The sequence below is a fragment of the Rattus rattus genome, chromosome 17, assembly GCF_011064425.1.
Source record: "Rattus rattus isolate New Zealand chromosome 17, Rrattus_CSIRO_v1, whole genome shotgun sequence".
NCBI lineage: Eukaryota > Metazoa > Chordata > Mammalia > Rodentia > Muridae > Rattus > Rattus rattus.
Genome location: NC_046170.1, coordinates 31,424,311 through 31,441,905, shown reverse-complemented (window position 1 = coordinate 31,441,905; position 17,595 = coordinate 31,424,311). Strand labels below are relative to the sequence as shown.

The following is a 17,595-nucleotide window of genomic DNA, read 5'->3' as shown; positions in this document are numbered from 1 at the left end:
GTATTTTACCTACTGCTCACCGACTTCTAGCCTGTACACCTAGAATAAACAGAAGGGAAGAGAGGATAAAAGCCTGCACATTTCCCAGCCAAAGGAAAAGGAAGGGAGGCGGAGCCTGGGTTAGAGGGGCGGGGCTCCGGGACCTCCGGCGCGTGTGGCCTGGAGCCCAGGCGCCAGGCTGAACTGCTGTTCTCAGCTCAGAAGCCCGGGTGCCAGCTGGGCGCGGGCGGGTGGGCACGGGTAGGGCCATGTGCCAGACACACACAGAATGCCCTTTGAGGAGATGGCAGCTGTCGGCCCAGGCACCCCTCTGGTTGCTGTGGCCTTGTCTGCCCTCTTCTAGCAATACCTTGCACACAGCACTGGGAACATCAAGAGGTAGAGGGGTGACCCTATTCAAGGCATAGAAGACCCCCCTCATCAGTCCTAGAACTAGGACCTAGTTCTGGGTTGTCCTGATGTCCCTCTTTCTCGAATATCTCCCCTCATTGTTGAGTTCCTTCTCAGAATCTATCAGGGAGTTGAGGGACTAAGGTTGCCCCCAAGACCGCAGGAGGGAAAAATTGGGGATCTGAGGCCACCCCTGAGCCTCTGAGGAAGTCAGAGACCCACCCTTGCCTCTTCTCCAATCACTTGGCCCTCTAACCACTGTACATCTGAAAGACAAAAAAGCTTGTCCCTGGAACCAGAGCGATGTCTCAGTGGTTAAGAACACCATCTGCTCTTGCAAGGGACCCAGGTTTGGTTCCCAGCACCCACATGGCTGCGGCTAATTTCCATAATTCCAGTTCCAGGGGATCCCATGCTGTCTTCTGACCTCTGAAGGCAGCAGGTAGGCACATGCTGTGCATACACGGATTTACAAAGACTCACACACCAAAAATGAAATAAACCAGACGAGGGGGAGGAGGAGGGAAGGAAGGGGAGAAGGAGGAAAAGAAGGGGGAGGAGGAAGAGGATGAGGAAGAAAGGAGAAAGGAGGAAGAGGAAGAAGAGGTGGCAGCAGCAGCAGCGGCCGCCGCAGCAGCCTTGTCCCCAGGTACTATATACTAGCTAGCTGAAGCTCTTGCCCTCTCGTGATCCTCTCGTGGGGCTCCCTTAGGAAGCAGTAGACAAAGCCATAGAGTCTAGTTCCCTCTTGATGTAAGAATGCACTCTCCTACTCAGGGCATGGCAGCCATTAACTACTCTGGGTCTGGCCTTGCTCAGGAAGAGGTCCCATGGAGCAGTGACAGGCTGAATGTGTTGGGCAGCAAGCAGAGCAGACCACGGGGCCTTATGCCTTTGGTAGCCAGTGGAGCTCCGAGCCTCAGTGTACTGAGAGGGAAGGTGAAAGCAGCAAGGTGTGGCAGTCGGAAGCCCGTGTGCCTGGTGCTTGCAGGTGCATGTTTGGGCATCGTACCAAGTGTGGAACAGCTGAAGAAATTAGGGGTGATTAACATGGAGGAAAGGAAGGTTCAGGTCCCCGAAGGCCTGCCTGTCTTCCAGCCTTGGGCAGGGGGGCCCATTGTGGGACCCTCCCTAAAAGCCACTCTAGATTTTACTTTCAGGGGTATCCAATGTTAAATCAGGCTGCTTCCTAGACTGATCTAAGATCGCCTTCAGACAGACTAATCTGCTCCCAAACTAGGATTATAGGAGCCTTGGGACCCGCACTGAGGGACGTGATGTGTGGGGGTGGGGGTTCTAGTCTCAGAACCGGGTGGGCGGACCGGATGGGATTGTCTAATAGTGAGTCTGGAGGTGGCCTTTGGAAGGACAGGCAAGGTGTGGGAACTCAGCCTTCTCACCCAGTTGTGCCGACAGAAAAATGCCGGGGTCCCGGGTCCTCGCCTTTAACGCGGCCGGCGGCGCAGCAGGCGGGAGGGGGAGGGGCGGCGCGGGCAGCGCATGCGCGGCGCGGGGGGAGCGGCCGGACAGTCCGGTGGCTGAAAGCAACCCGCGGGCAGCGGAGAGCGCCGGGACCCCGCGCCGGGGGCTGTGAGCGGCGCGGGCCCACCGAGCCCGAGCTAGCCCGCGCCGCTGCCGCAGGGCCCCGGGAGCGGTGGCCAAGATGACCGTGCCGGTGAGTGCTGACCGCTTGAGACCCTGCTCCCCCCCGCCGTAGGCCTGGGCCACCGGGGGTCGCCGGAGGTTCTTTTCAAGCCGAGGTGGGGGTCAGGGTGGGGGCACCGCCCCATAACCGGCATCTCTGACCCGGCTTTTCCAGCCTCCTCCAGGACAGCCGAGTAGGACGGGGAGCCGCACTGGCCTCACCGGGAGCTCCCGGGCACGGCTGGGTTGGGCAGGGGGTTTTGGGGAGGCTCCTGAGAGCTTCTGGGACTGGTGGGCTCGGCGGGGTCCGTGCTTTTCCCCGACCTCCTACCAGAGTGGCCAGGCCTACCGTAAAGAGGGCTCTGTCACTCCTTAGAAACCCATGGCCAGGTCAGCTGGGCCGAGTGGTGGGAAGGTCTGTGCGGTTCCCCCAGAAAACTCCCTAGGAGGGCTGCCCTATTGTGCTCTCTGGTCCCTACCCGGATGGCCAGGCGTGGGGCGGGGTCTGTTCTGTCCCCGGAGACACCCTTACCCCAGAATGGTTGGCTTGGCAGGCTGATGGAAATAGCGTACCTCCCCCTACCTCTGGTTTGTACATTCACTTTGTGGGAAGTTTTGTTGGCCCATTGAACTACAGGGCCTTTTGATTAGCAGCTGCTTTCTGTAGGGGCTTCCCCCTTTGCTTGACATCCCGTCTTCTGTCTTCCCAATCCACCGGACACACTCGAGAAGCCCTTGGTCCAGTCCTTAACACTAGGACCTTGGGTCTCCTCCTGAGGTGGCCAGTGATTATTCTACCAGGGGGGTGGACTCAGGCATAGGCTCCAACCCACTTTACAGATGGACGCACAGAGGTGTGAGGCCACACCTTCATCCTGTCTGCCCCGGAGTCATGGCCTGCAGCCACCATTTCTCTGCTGACTCAGGCCTTTTTCCCAATGACAGGAAGGGGCAGTGGGCCAGAGCCTTGCCTAGCCTGCCCTTATTCTGCTCTGGATCGACTCCGGGGACTGGGTTCTCTCCGTGATGCCGTTAGTCTTCCTGGCGGGGCAAGTGGCTTCTTAATTAAGCACCGTAGAGTATGGAGATTGCTGGAGAGGAGAGGGTTCTGTCAGGGCAAAGCATTGTTATTACAGAATTAAAGATCTCAGCTCCTGCCCGCCCCCAGAAGCGGTAATACTGAGTTACAGATGAAAAAATTAGGGCTTCCAGGCCGCGCTGATGGGAGCCCCCACCCCCATCTCTTCTGGTTCAAAGCATAATTGTCTCATCTCTAGGAAGAGACGGAGAAAGCCTGCCAAACCTCTCTGCTGTTCTGCTCTGCTGTTCTGCAAAGCTCAGGGTTTTCTCCGGCTTGGGGCATAGGGCACCGACCAGCTCCGCCTCTGTGGACATTGGCCAGGAAAACAAGACAGACCTGCTGAGTGTGCTGGAGGGCCAGGGTCCCCAAGGGTGTAATGACCATGGAGTACCCCTCTGGACAGGCCTCTGGTCGGGAGGTCCAGGATTGGTTTAGTAGTCTAGCCTAGGTATAGAGCTCTGTATGGGACATGTGTCTTAGATGGCACACAGACCCTTATCTCACGAGATTTCAGGTAGTCGCCCTCTGCTGTGTACCACGGTGGTACCATCTATAACTGGAGAGGATAAGGGGTTTGTACAGGTGAGAATCACTGTGAAGAACTAAAGTGAAGGTCTGTCCCTACCACGATCCACTCCAAGTCACTTCTCTCCCGTTCGCTTGTAGCCACAGCCCTCAGTAATTCTGCACAGTGTGTAGCTAGACTAGACTGTCAGGCCATTGTCCTCTGTCCTGGGCCCTAAGTAGTGTGCAAGGTGGTGGGGCTATGGAGAGGTCATTTCTGAAGCTTTTTTTTTTTTTTTTTGAGCTGGGGACCAACCCAGGGCCTTATGCTTGCTAGGCAAAGCTCTACCACTGAGCTAAATCCCAACCCCATTTCTGAAGCTTTCATTTGCTACGAGCCCGGGTGGACTTCTAGAAAGATCTGCCTGCCCAGGGAGCCCAGAATGGTGACTGGCCATGTGGTACTTAGGGACACGTTTGAGTTTTAAGCACACCCATTCATTTGGGCAGTCTTTCCCTGTATAGAGCTGACGCAAGCACTTTGGCCCACAGAAATTACAAGATGCTAACAGGCAGCAGTGGGAGACCACTGCAGAGAGAGCTTGGGATGAAATAGGTTGTTGATGTGATTTCCTGGGTATCCAAGCAGGGCCTGGACAGGGTTTTGTTTTGGTGTTTGAGATAAGATCTCATTGTATAGCCCTGAATACCCTGGAATTTACTCTGTAGACCAGGCTGCCCTTAAACTCATACTGAAAGCCATCTGCTTCTGCCTCCTCCAAGTGTTGGGCTAACTTGGAGTTCGCACTTGAAAATGACTGCTGCCATCTCGGACCCATGTCCACAAGTAACGAGAGGTTGGCTGCCCTGCCACGGTACGGTGAAGGGCAAGGCCTGTGCAGAGCAGCTCCACTGCAGCATGGCTCTGCTATGGCTTCTCTCCTGTGAAACTGGGTAGCCCATCTAGCCTCTACCGTGCCCTTTCTTGGGAGATGGGCCCTTTCAAGGAACACAGAGGCTGCCCGGTGTGAGCATGTCCTATGTGCTGGTCCTGAGGGAGGACCGGAAGTGGCCACAGTCACATGACAATGGAGCTAAGGCAGGGTAGGAGCTAGCAGGCCTGGCAACATTCAGATTGGTAAAATGACCATCACCCTGCCTGGCCTCACTAATTTCAGGGCTGGAGCCCAGAGAGCTGTTGACAGCTCCCTGTGGCTTTCCAAGCACAACCTACAGTTTTCTCTCTTGCTGTGTTGGAGAGCAAACCCAGAGCTCTTTTTGTCCCTCTTGACAACCGTCCTGGGTTCAGAGGCCAGGCAGCTTGGCCAGGACTGAGTAGCACAGTTGGTCTAGTTCTGATTAGTCTAGCAACAGCCAGTGGAAGGCAGTAGGCACTTGATTGAACCTGGATGATCCTGGGTCAACTCTGCCTGAGAGAGTTGGCCAGGGAGCCAGAGGTCTGAATCAGGGCTGGATACGGCTGGCCCAGTATCCAGCTGCAGCCTGGTAGGAAGGACACAGGGGGTGGGAGAAACAGTGTCCAATCCCTCACCGAAATCCCCAGAGCCCATGCCATGCCATGTCGCTGTACCTTGTCCTTCTTACTTCCCCTCGCAGGAACTGGTCTCAAACTTTGTACCCGCGTTACCAGACAGGTCACCCGTGCTCACCCACACAGCTCTGCCCCGGACACACCTCCTGGCCCTATTTGCCATTGTGTGTTTGAAGACAGGATGGTGTGGTTGCTGGCAGATTCTGTCACAGGACTGCAGGCTTCATGGGATAGGACCTTTGACCACCTGGCCCGTCATGCGCTCGTGTGCCCATGTACACATGCTTGCTCACGCCTACCCCCACCCCACCCCACCCCCGTTGCCCCAGCTCAGCCACCTGCCGAGGGTGTGGAGTGCAACTCTTATCTCATCTCTCTGCCGTCATGCCAGGGCAGAGAATGCCAGGGCCTTACGTAAACCTTAAGATTGTTTAGTCTCTTTCCGGGCAGCTTTATTGAAGGCCAAGTGGGGAATTAAAGAGGCTGCCTCAGGATGAGTGAATGTTTTGGTAGGTCAGGGCTAGGGCTCCAGAAGGATTCTACAAAAGCCAGTTGCTTCAGTTCCCAGTTCCCAGAATGCACAGAGCCCTACCTAGCGTTTGGAAGGAAGTCAGCAAGGGATGCATGCAGTACTTTACGAGAGGCTGTGTGGTGCCACAGCTGTGAGGCAGTCACTATTTCCAACCTCTGTTGGCAGGTGTGGTAACCAAGCACCCTTTCCTGACCCCTGCACAATCCTCTGTGGTATACCATCTCCCTCTGGTGGCCTTTTCTTGTGGTTCACTTTAGTTCCTGATAAGGCCTTTGTAGTGAGATGCCTCTGCCCTGCTCTGTACAGCCTGTGGGATGCCATCCTCTTAAACCATCCTCACTGCTCCAACAGAGCCCACCACATCTCAGGCCAGCTGGGAGCTCTGCTACCTGGAACAGACAGGGTCACGCTCGGGTAAAGCTACTGATGTGCAGACTTGTCCTCAGACGTGGACCGTACCGAGCTGCATGGCCCAGCAAGGGAAGAATCGGAGACAGGACCTCAACCCCACTCTGTAGCTCTCAGGACCTTAAGATACGAATCTAAAATGCTAATGTCTTTAAGATGCTAATGTTAATGTTGGCTGTGGAAAGGAGAGTGGCCCTGGGCAACTCCAGGGCTCTCCTTGTGTCAGCTTTGCCCTCTCCTACCTCCTGCCCTGAGGATCTTTCCCACCCTCAGACACAGCCCCTTCATGGCTGCTTGCTTTCCTTCTTTCCTGGCTAAACGCCTTTCTTTCTTCTCTCTCTCTCTCTCTCTCTCTCTCTCTCTCTCTCTCTCTTTCTCTCTCGTGATCATGTGTATTATCATCATGTGTGTATGATATGTGTGTGGACACGTGTGCAAGTGTAGAGGCCGGAGGATGACTTTGGATGACTCTTGCTTTTATGTAGCTCCAGGGATGGACCTAAGGCTATCAGACTTGCCCGGCAAGGGCCCCTGGTCCTCTCTGGCCCCACTCCTTCTGTCTGCTCCTATACCCACCCACTGTTTGCTGAGGCATTGTCTTCATCTCTCCCAGAAAGAGCCAGGACCTCAACAGAGGTGATGGGGGACGCCCATTCTGGCAGGAGAGATGGTCACAAGTTGTGGCTCTGAAGTTAATCTCTTTTCTAGGGGAGAGATTAGCGACTAAGAGGGCTTTTCCATAATTTTATTATTAAACCCCGCCAAATTCCAAGAAGGATTTGAAACAGATTATAGTGGAAGACACAATAGTCTCGGATCCTCAAAACCTCCAGAGCTGTGTAAAACAGAGAAAAGGTGAGCGTTGTTCCAGGAAGCCTACGCTGAGTGGTCATAGACATCCCTGGGCACCTGGGAACTTAACAGAAGGGCAACTTAGTACCTGCCCTGGGGTCTCTCAAAATACAGCGTGATGCCGTGCGTCCATCTGGGCTTTGTTTCACTTTTGTCTGTCGAGACTCAGATTGAGGTGGATTTTTACATTCATGAAACGTGCAGGCACTAAATGTACAACCAGTGGGTTTGGGCTCATGAAGAGCTTCATCAAGATAAGGAACGCCACCATCTCCTCAGAGCGTCCTCAGAGGCCACGAGGCAGCCCCCTCTGTTTTACCATTGACTTAGATGTGCCTCTTATGCTATGTTAGTTCTGGCTTTTTTCATTTGGCAAAATGGTTTAGAAGTTGCCGTCCACGTGGGCGTATCACGGGCTGTTCCTTCTTGGTTGCTGAATAATATTTTACCTACGAATATACCACCGTGCGTTTAACCTGTGCTCTGGCTCGCGGACAGCTGTCTGTTGTTTCATGTGGATTTTAAAGTACCGGAACACTGAAATATTGATGGTATTAGAAAGTCTGATACCTAGTCATACAACCTCGGGTCATGCCCTCAAACCCTGCATCTGTCAAAGCGATCTGCTGACTGTGTTGAGACCACAGTCTTCCCCGTTCACAGCCCTCCATTGGGGCTTCAAGGATTTGCATTCTCTCTCATACAGTCATCGAAGGTTAGCATTAGGCTTTTGTGTCACCTGTGTTTTTCTCAGGGCCTCACTCTGTCCCAAGAGGTCCTGCCTGGCTGGAGGGCTGCAAGGAGAGCAGGTCAGAGAAGATCAATTTTGGACACAAGAATTCCGACTGCTCCTTTCCACCCTCTCCAGCCACTCCTGCTTGGTGCTCCCAACTAACAAGCCACTGTGAGAGCCCACGTCCAGGATACACCTTACCCTCCAAGAAGCCCGAAGCCAGAGCTGGTACCAGCTTGCCAAGAGCCCCCTCCTGCAGCCCTCAACCCTTAGTCTGCTCTTGCACTCCCAAGCAGCTCCCGTGCCTCTGCTTTTACATCAGCGTTCACCATTGTTTGCACACCTGTACTCACATGCCTCCTCCTCCAAGAAGCTCCATACACCTTGCATGAAACAACCCCCGACCCCTGCCATCTTCTTCGCCCTCCTTGAGTTCTTGTCATCACAGACAGGAGTGATGCAGTTCATGCCCACCTCCCACAGCCCAAGTGTCAGTTCTCAGGAGGAGGCTCCTTCCACGGCACCGTCCTAGTACAGCACAATACTTGATGTGCATTTGATGCTCAGACCATTCGTGCAAATAAGAGAGGTGGATACCACAACCAGTCACCCCTAGAGCAGTGTGAGGGAGGTCCCCACTCACCTCCAGCATTACCTGTGGATCTGGGGCAGCTGCACTCCAAGGGAGGATGGCACCCAGGCCCTTAAGTGATGTTCCGAGGGAACTTGAGGAACCTCCGAACATCTGAAGAGGGAGGAAGGGAGCAGGGAGGGCTGGGAAACGGGTTTTGAGGTGTGTACTTGTGTTTGTCGGGGTGGTGATAGAGAGGGTGGGTCCTGGCTCAGGTGAGTGGAACTTGATGTATGGTGATACAGGACGTGGGTGTGCTGTTGGCATGGAGACACACCAGAGTGCCCTGTGCTTGGTATAGCCCTATGTGCGTCCGTATCAGTGCCCGAGTATGGGCCCAGATGCTGGTAAAGGTTGTTCTTACCAATGTGCATGGCCACCTGAAGGGCAGTGACCAGCTGAGGGTGCCACAGACAGCTGGGGTCATTTGTGTAGACTTAGTCTAGAGAAGCAAATGGGTCCTGCGCTGTATGCTCATGTGGGATCCACTCTATATCATTTTTTTTAAGAGAGGGGCTGCTTTTAAACACCCTGAAGTCCTGGTTGCTGCTGTGACCCTGCTGGCCCTGTAGCTCCCTGACTCCAGCCCCCGTGTCTGAAAGCCCCATCCCCTGTCCTTCTGGGTGTCTGTGGATGTGGGCACTGTGCTCAGTAGAAGCTGCTGCAGGCACGGAGCAGATGGCATGTGAAGTCCCCTCCGTCTGAACTGCTGGTTGCTATGGGAGAGGGGAGCAGATGGCCCAGGTCTCTTGACCACACCCTGTCCCTGCCCACCAGCCTAGCTGACAAAACAGGGCAGCCACGGAAAGGGACCTGTCCTGTCTGTGTCCTTCTCTCCCTTGACAGGTTTCTTCTGCTACTCTGGTTCCTCCCTAGTGCTGAGGGATGAGACAAGCCAGAACCCAGAAGCAGCTTCAAGGGCAGTCACACTAGGCCCCAGCCTCTAGTCCACACATGAAGCAGTGAGGCCTCTGCGGGAGGGAGGTCCTATCCCTGAAGGTGCCACTGCTGCAGAAAAATCTTTGTCCCAGGGCTGGAGAGATGGCTTAGTGGTTAAGAGCACTGACTGTTCTTCCAGAGGTCCTGAGTTCAAATCCAGCAACCACATGGTGGCTCACAACCATCTGTAAAGAGATCCGATGCCCTCTTCTGGTGTGTCTGAAGACAGCTACAGTGTACTTATAAATAATAAATGAATAAATCTTTAGATAATTTCATATTCAAAAAAAAAATCTTTGTCCCAGGACCACACCTGAGGGGGGTGTGCTGGGCTTGTTGGGAGGCCTGACAGTTGGTACCCTTCTCACCCCTGGGCTTTGTCCCTCCATAGCAGCTAGCATTGCCTTCGATCCTACCTCCGTGTCTATCCAGGTCCTTAGGGACTTGACAAAAGGATGACATGGGGACCCGGCCAGGGAGAATCTGGCTCCAGGCTGCAGGGCCCTGCCCACCTTTCTATAGAGTGACCACTGTAATGAAGAGCGAATGCGTCCATCACTCATTCCACCTTAGAGGACAGGCGAGGTCTTTATGGCCAACAGCTCGAAGAGTGCATGCTCTGCTGTGTGTGGGGGGGAGCAGGGGGACAGGGGTGTCACCTGGGGTGCTTTAGGGACGTGCTTAGACTGCTGAATGGGCAGTTACAGATGTAAGCTCTCCTATCACTTCCTGTGTAAGCTGGCGGAGACACTGCCCTCTGAGCCTCTGGGAGGTGGTATTTTCCTCTCCTGGTCCCCAGGGTGGTGAAAGGATAGACTGATGTGGTAGGCTGTGTCCTAAGGGTCCCTGTAAGCCTTGCCCAGGTTTTGAGCTTGACCCTGTGAGTAGTCCTCTCAGAAGGAAGGAACAGCCTCTGTGGCCCTTTAGGGACAACATGTCTTCCTGTCCCTGGGGCTTGTAAGCTTACCTCCGGTCTCAGGAAATCCTTTCCCACTGCCACTCCCAGAGCTGGCCATCAGCTGACCTGTCCAACCCAAGCTTCAGGAGGAGAGAGACTGTGCGTCTTTTAAGCAGAAATTCCTCTGTAATTTTCTCTTTGGAAGTGGTCTTCTTGGAGGGGCTGCTTCGGCCAGCCACTCCCCTGGAGTCGGACATTTCCACTGTTCCCTTCCCCTTCTTTGCTGTTGTAGGTGCTGTAGCCGACATTGGAGGGCATTAGGCAGTGATGGCTCTCCTATGGAGCCTGCACTGCTTCTGAGGCTCAGAAGGCTTCAACCCTCTCTCCTCAGTGGGGTCCAGGATAAAGAGTAATAGGCAGGAGAGTGACCGACTGTGTTCACTGTGCTCATGCCCCTTCCAAACCCTCTGCAGGCCACCCCTTGGTGACTGTCACCCATCCTGGAGGGTGGGGACTGTTGTCTGGCCAGGCATGTGCAGTCTTTGTCCAGCACTCCCTCTTTCAGCGCCTCTACGCACACCACCTGTATATGCTCAGCTCTGTGTACGTTGCACCCGTGTGTGTGTATAGCTGTACTTGTCCCAGTGTGTGCTTGTGCCCGCTATGCTGCATCTATGTGTGCCTGTGTGTGCAGGCATGACTATGCGTGACGTGACCTTCCAGTATTTTTGAAACCCAGTCAGCTCTCAAGCCAGCTCTTCTCACAAGAGTAACCACTTGGGTTCCGCTCTATTTTACACGCTCCTTATCCATGAGGCTCGACTTCAGGAGTGCTTGCTCCAGTGCTGCATGCGTGCCTGATGATGATGATGATGTTGTTGTTGTTGTTGTTTTATTTTTGTTAGGGAGATGGAAAAGAGATGGTTACTGGGGTCTCAGACACCAGTCCATTTGAAGTCAGTTTGAGCATGGCAGAGGTCTTTAGCTTTGGCACATCCTTGTCCCTAAGTTCCCTTTCCTCTGTAGAAAAGTCAGTGCGGGTTAAGGTCTAATATCTCCACCATCCAGAGCTCTGGGTCCAGCTGTATCCCTCCTGTGCACAGATTGTGTGGAAGGAGACAAGGACCCCTCAACTGTGTGTCAGTCTCATCACCTGTAAAGAGGGGCCAGCAGTAAATTGTGTGGTAAAACTGCTGTGGGGGTGAGATGAAGAGGGCCTCTCAGCATCATGGTGGCCGGGTCAGTGAGGGGGAGGGAGGGCTGCCTCCCTGAGCACATGTGTCCAGGCCAGCACAGACCACCAGAGAGGGTGTGTGTGTGTGTGTGTGTGTGTGTGTGTGTGTGTGTGTGTGTGTGTGTATGTAGCAGCCCTGTCAGCCTCTTAACCATAACCAACCTGACTGGTGCTTCTTTCCCAGTAGCTTGGGAAGGAGGACACCCCAGCACAGTGGGGTGCCAATCCTGGGGTCTAGTTTCCAAAGCGGAAATGCCATTTCAGAGTTCACAGGCATGGGGGGAGTTAAGTGGGAAAGGAGCAAATTTTTGAAATGCCTGAGCCTGAGCCCAGTTCCCTTCCCCCACCTCCACACTCACCCCTAGCCCACTTCAGAGAGAGGATCTGCCTTTCCCAAGATCCTAGCTAGTCTGCCTCTCTGTGGTGCCTTCCCTTGGTCAGGGGTGGAATAGAGGCTTTCCTCTTTGAGCCCAGCCTTTTGTGTTCCTTTCTATTCTGCAGAGACCTTCTGGGTCTCTGGGTCCTGCTCCTCCCCTCCAATGTAGAGATTTGGTGACATGTTATGGACCCTGCAAAAAAGTGGGACAAATGCTTAGGCATGTTCCAGCCAGCTTAGATCCATTGAGTAGCTGGATGGATGGAGAGGGGGCATGTAGGAAAGAGAGACAGGGACTACTACTGTATGGTGACCAGCAGGAATGTCTCAGGGCACAGGTCATTTATCCTTGCTCCCCACCTCCCTCGCAGCCCCTCATACTATGAGCTCTAGCCAGTGGTTTGTAAGCCAGAAGCCCCAGGGAAATGCAGGTGCCTAGCTTTTCAGGAGGGCTAAGACCCAGGAATCTGGTTTAACCAGGCATTCACAGGACTTGTGAGCACTTTCTGGTCTGCTGTAGCCCAGCTCCTGATGAAGGAGCCTGTCAAGTGGAGGTTGGCCTTGAGCGTGTGTTATCCACTATTCTTCAGAACTCTGCTGAAATGAAGTGCAGTCTGGCTCACTGCTTCCTCACAGCAGCAGCTGCCAGATAGTGTGCAGTGAGGGTCTAGGGACTGCTGACTGGTCAGGGTCCTGTGTGCCCTGAAATAAATTTCATCCCTGTTTTCCCAGCAGTGTGTGCTCAGAACCTCTGGCATCGTATTTTGCTGCTTGGTATGATATTCCTGAACTGTAACCTGGCAAGGAGCTGAGGTGAGCTAAGGCTCTGTCTGGCCACTGCTCTCCCTAGGAGCTTTTTTCTTCTCTCAGTCTCAGTGTGCACATTTGGACGTTGCTGAAACAGACAAGCCAGAGCAGGTTTCGGGAAGATTGCTGGGCACAAGTTTTATGTCTGGACAGGACTGACTCAGGAAAGGTGGAGGGGGCGCTCCTAGGGCATGACTGTGACCTGAACATGGGCAGCCTTCTTTCAGAGCTGGATTCAGTTCAGTGGAGAACCGGTGCAGAAGTTGGCAAACCTCCGGTTGCTTGCTTAGTGCCCAGAGGCATATATGGAGTGGACATAGTCCTTGCTTCACTCCCCCTGGTCTTCAGGGGACCAGCTGGAGTCCCCAAAAGTCGAGGCATACAAAGTGGTAGGAGTTGGTGCTGCCAAGGAAAAGCAGCAGGTCAGACTGTAGCTGGCCAATCCTGGGGGTCTGTTTTACTTGTTACGAGACAGGATCTTACCCTAGCCTGGCTTCCTGCCTTTGCCTCCCTCTTACTGGAATCTTAGACATTAACCATCGCTCCGGGTTCTTGGGATCCTTACATAGTAAGGCTTCTCTACAATAGCCTTGCACTGTTACTATTTTCAGTAATTGCTTTTGGGGGCGTACTACCCCCATTTTGCGTAGGAATTTAGATCTGAATCGTATGCCGCGGACACGCATGAATATGCCAGTGTTGGTGGGTAGGGAAGGCAAAAGGCCAGCATCTGCAGGGAAAGGAGTGGGGCTACGCCGGAGCTGAACGATGAGCTGGGGCTGAGTGGCGTCTTCAGAGGACCTTCGCTAGCAGGGTCAGCAGCCGCGGGAGGAGGGGATGTCCGCAACCCGCAGTAGCCAGCTCGGCCCGCCCACCTCGGCTCATTTGCATAGGGGACCACGGCGGCCAATGGTAGCGCGGCTAGGCATGCCGGGAGCCGGGCGGGCGGGGCGAAGTGGACCGGCTGCTGGCGGTCGAGGCTGCGGCTGAGACGTGAGGCGCGGGTGGCGGGCGGTACGCGGGTAGCACGGCCTCTGGCCGTGGAGCACCATGAAGTACCTGGTGAGTGTGGGCGCGGGGCCGGCCAGGCGGGCGGGCGGTCTGGAGGACGTTTCCTGGGGGCCCCGAGTGTCCCGCCGGCCGCAGAGTTACCGGGCAGCTCGGCACGTAAACGAGTCCCTCCCTCGGTCCGCCTTTCGAGTCCCCGCAGCTCACGGAGCTAGCGTGACGCCCTCCGCAGCCCTTGGGTCCGGGTTGCCTGAGACTCAGCCCGAGGCGGTATGCAGAGGGACTGAGAAACCGAGATTTGCTGAGGGCTGCAAACCGGCGGCGAGCCGCGACAGGTCAGAACCTGGGAAGATTTGGGGAGGTGAGAATCCCAGTGAAGGCAGCAGCTCATTTTCACGACTCTGGATTGTAGAAAGGTCTGAGCTGAGAGACACTCCCGAGCTAGGGTTTGCTGTGAGTTTGGTCACCTGTACGTAATGACCATGTGGCCGTTCCTTGCTAAGTGAGAAAGTTTCCGATTGTCTTAGGCGGGGGACACGCCCTCCTTTCTTCTGGTGAAGAGTAGGATGGTGACCAGACCGGGCTGATGGGCCAGAATGGCAGGTGTGTATGCCTAGAGGATCAGGAGCCAGGAGCCAGGTGGTGCCTTAGGGAAGGGAGCCTTTGGGAAGTAACTGCCGGCACACCCTCCTGGCACTAGTACTCACCTCCTCTTTGCCCTGAGCAAGGAAGGAACCCATTGGAAACTGGGTGGAGACAACAGGGTAAGGCAGTCGGTTGTGCCTGTAAAGTCACCTTTGGTCAGAGGAGGAAGAGTGGAGCTTTTCTGGCCGTTTGTGGTGAGCAGGAGAGCGAATGAATGCAGTGTGATCTCCCTAGGTCTGTCCAAGGCTGTGTCTCAAGGGGATCTGTCTGCACAAGAAAGACCCCTGAGTCCGGTGTTGCTCCCCATCCTGGGTGTAAGGTTTTTAAATGTGGAAACTGGGGCAGAGAATGGGAGCAATCTGGTCTCTATTGTACCATTTGTGCTCCCTGCTCCTTGTCTGGAATGAGAGAACTTAGCCCTGACTGAAGAGCTGTCAGGCTCTACTCTGGCTCTCTGCTAGCATCCGAACTTTTAGTAGGCCCCACCACAAATTTTCTCCAAGTCCGGACAGTTTTATCTTCTGCCCACCCTCCACCCCAACCTTCTCAGTCTGGGAGGCCTTTGGAAAGAGGTTGTATTAGTCAGGCTTAATATTGGAGAGTCGGAAGTGGATGGTGCTCATTCTCCAGCACACGCACTGGGTGGAGGGGTGGCCGCAGACCCAGACCATGGGGCTGTGCACTCTTGTCTAGTCCTCTGAGCTCTAGAAAGGAAGAGTCAAGGCTCCATGTTTTTCTAGGTAAGGCACAAGGTCAGGCCTTGTGGGAGGGGCAGAGAGAGGAGGGGTAAGTTTTACATGCTGGAGAACAACAGTTTCTGTGGTATTGTCCCCCTGTCCCTACGTGGGACTACATGAGGAGTACTCAGAGATGAGCCACATTAAGAGCTGCTGAAGCCTATTATCTACAGTTCAGGCTGTAGAGGGTCAAAGCTCCAGGGACCTTAAGACCCAACAATGAATAAACTAAGATTCTACTGTCCCTTTGCTCTGCTCTCTGGATCTCACCATGATGGCAGAGTTGGGGTGAGGATCACCCTTATTCTGGGCCCCATGTTGTCCATAAAGTGAAAGGTCAGTCAGTCTTATACAGAGCTTTGCTAAGGCACCAAATCACAAAAGTGGACTAGAGCCCACCCACTGATAGCTTCACCGATCCTTCATTAGAACCCTAGGGCCAGGGAAGGAAGCCGTGGTTGTCCTACCCTCTGTGGTCTGCTGGGGGCTTGCAGAGGCCACATTCTTCAGCAGGAGGATTCCTTATGCCACTTCACCTCTGCCCAGATTCCCCAAGGCAGTATCTGTGACACTGTGGCCAGAGTTGAAGCAGGAACCTGCTTCTGGTCCATAGCTGGGCTTAGACACAAAGTCATTTGCTGTTGCTACTTTGAGCCAAGACCAGAATCTTTTTGTATGAGGGTAAATCCCTGGCAGTGGCCACCCCCAGTGCAGGTGGGTGGACTTTCACTCCTTCCTTTTCCAGACCTTGGCCCTGGCCGTGGAGTGTCAGACATGGATCTGGGAACCGCCTGTTATGCCTCCCTGCCTGTATTCTGGCACATGCTCTCCTGAGGAAGGCAGAACTGGAGCTGTGACTCCCTTGAGCTGGCTCTGGAATGTGGGGCTCGTGCACAGGCCATTTCAAGCACCGGTTCTCACACTCCTGTTCCTTATCAGCCTATCAGGGACATGAACTGGCTGCTCAGTTGTCTGTGAGAGCTAGGGCAGGACGCTGCCAACTTAGTTTGTCTTAGAATTCCACCCCAGATAATAGGACAGGGAAGGGAGGGAAGAAGCTGCCTCTCAGGGCTCTGTCGAATCTTGGATTGGGGCAAGGAGGGCTGCCAGGTCCCTAGTTGGTGGGTTAATGGCTGCATGCTCCCCCAGGTGGATGCCTGGGTATGAATGAAGAGGAATGGTGAGTGGGACTGCCAGTTGGGCACACAGTCACTGGGCCTATAGCCATCAGCCACCACCGGGAGAGCGGGGCTCTTTGGGACAAGCAAACAGAATATCCCAGAAATAAACTTGGCTCACGTTTGCAGAGGCTCTAAGTATGAAGGGAACCAGTGTTTCCTTAGTGCCTGCTGTGTGTGAGGCTGTGTGGCTGGTGTGGGTGCCTGTGTGTGTGCATTGGGGGTGGGACTAGGCAGGGTAGGGAAGGCTTGTACCAGTAACACTTCTGGATTCTGTGAAGCAAAGCCTCCAATTCCACTTTACCTCAGAGCCCTAGACCTGCCTGTGTAAACCTGTCTTGTCTCTGTGAACCTGGGTGAGACAGGTGTACCCAACCTGAACTTCTACTTTCCTTCGGGTAAGATAAACACAGTTCTGAGTGTCCTGGGTCATTTTGAAGATTTAGTGAGATGACCATGGGAAGAAGGAGCTTGGCCTATGGCCAAGGATAAATTCACTGTTCTTCTCCTTAGGAACCTATTCTATCATGTTGACCAGTTCCTTTTCTGATTCCCCTGGTTCCCACCTTGAGCTGGTTTAGAGCTGCTGAGAGCATGACTTGCTGTATAAATCAGTATGAACCAGTCGTGGAAGTAGGCAGGCATGCAGAGGACCCTTTGGCTGTGAGCTCAGGCTGGCACAGCTTGAAGGCTCTGTGGAGAGGAAACTGCAGTCTTTTCTCAGCACTCCAAGCCACCAGCTTACACCCTGCCATATTGTCAGGGTTTGAGAAATCCCACTGCACTTCAGGACTCCCCCAAGGCAGCCGGAGCTAAGAAGAATAGCCATCATTACAGCAGTTCTCACTCTGCTGTTCTGCATTTCAACGTTAGCTCAAGCCCTGTTGTGTCTGAAGCTTTCATAGGCCCCAAGATATAATGAGAGTCATTTTTGGCCAGGCAGTATCTGTGGGTCAGCTCTCTTGTCTTCCATGTACAACAGGTATATGCATGGAATGGGGAGCATTGGCATCGGGCTAAGGGCTTTTCTTGGCTCTGCTCACTTGGTAGGCACTTGGCTGTGGCACCTCTTATGGACCAGCCTTTTGCTCTAGCACCCTGGGTTCTGCTGAAGACAGACTTGTGCCTCCCATGCTTGTGTTAGCAACAAGAATTAGTAACAAGAAATGTCAGTGCGTGGGTTGGGGATTTAGCTCAGTGGTAGAGCACTTGCCTAGCAAGCGCAAGGCCCTGTGTTCGGTCCCCAGCTCCGAAAAAAAAAAAGAAATGTCAGTGCGTGAGGTGGGCAAAAGGGGAAGTGAGTGTCTTAAGGTCTTAAGGTAGACATTGGGCTTTCTTGAAAGAGGGGTGGGGGTGATGTCTGATTGGGTCCTATGGATGTAGGATGCAACAGAAGGTTCCCAGAGTGAGGTGGCCAGAGATTGGCAAGTCAGGTAGCAGCCTTCA

The 17,595-nt window shown here is 54.1% G+C and overlaps 1 protein-coding gene across 3 annotated transcripts in view; it reads left to right on the top strand.

The window, feature by feature from the left end:
* The first annotated feature begins 1,905 nt into the window (after positions 1-1,905).
* Positions 1,906-17,595, top strand: part of Bcar1 (BCAR1 scaffold protein, Cas family member) — a 35,166-nt gene continuing 19,476 nt past the window's right edge. The window contains exon 1 of one of the 3 annotated variants that reach the window (XM_032887530.1): positions 1,906-2,065. In XM_032887530.1, coding sequence (XP_032743421.1) covers positions 2,054-2,065 — 12 coding nt within the window. In that variant the 5' untranslated portion in view covers positions 1,906-2,053. Of the gene's footprint in view, positions 2,066-13,529; positions 13,644-13,713; positions 13,925-17,595 lie in introns of those variants that run through there. The other 2 variants (XM_032887529.1, XM_032887531.1) reach the window with 2 other exon arrangements.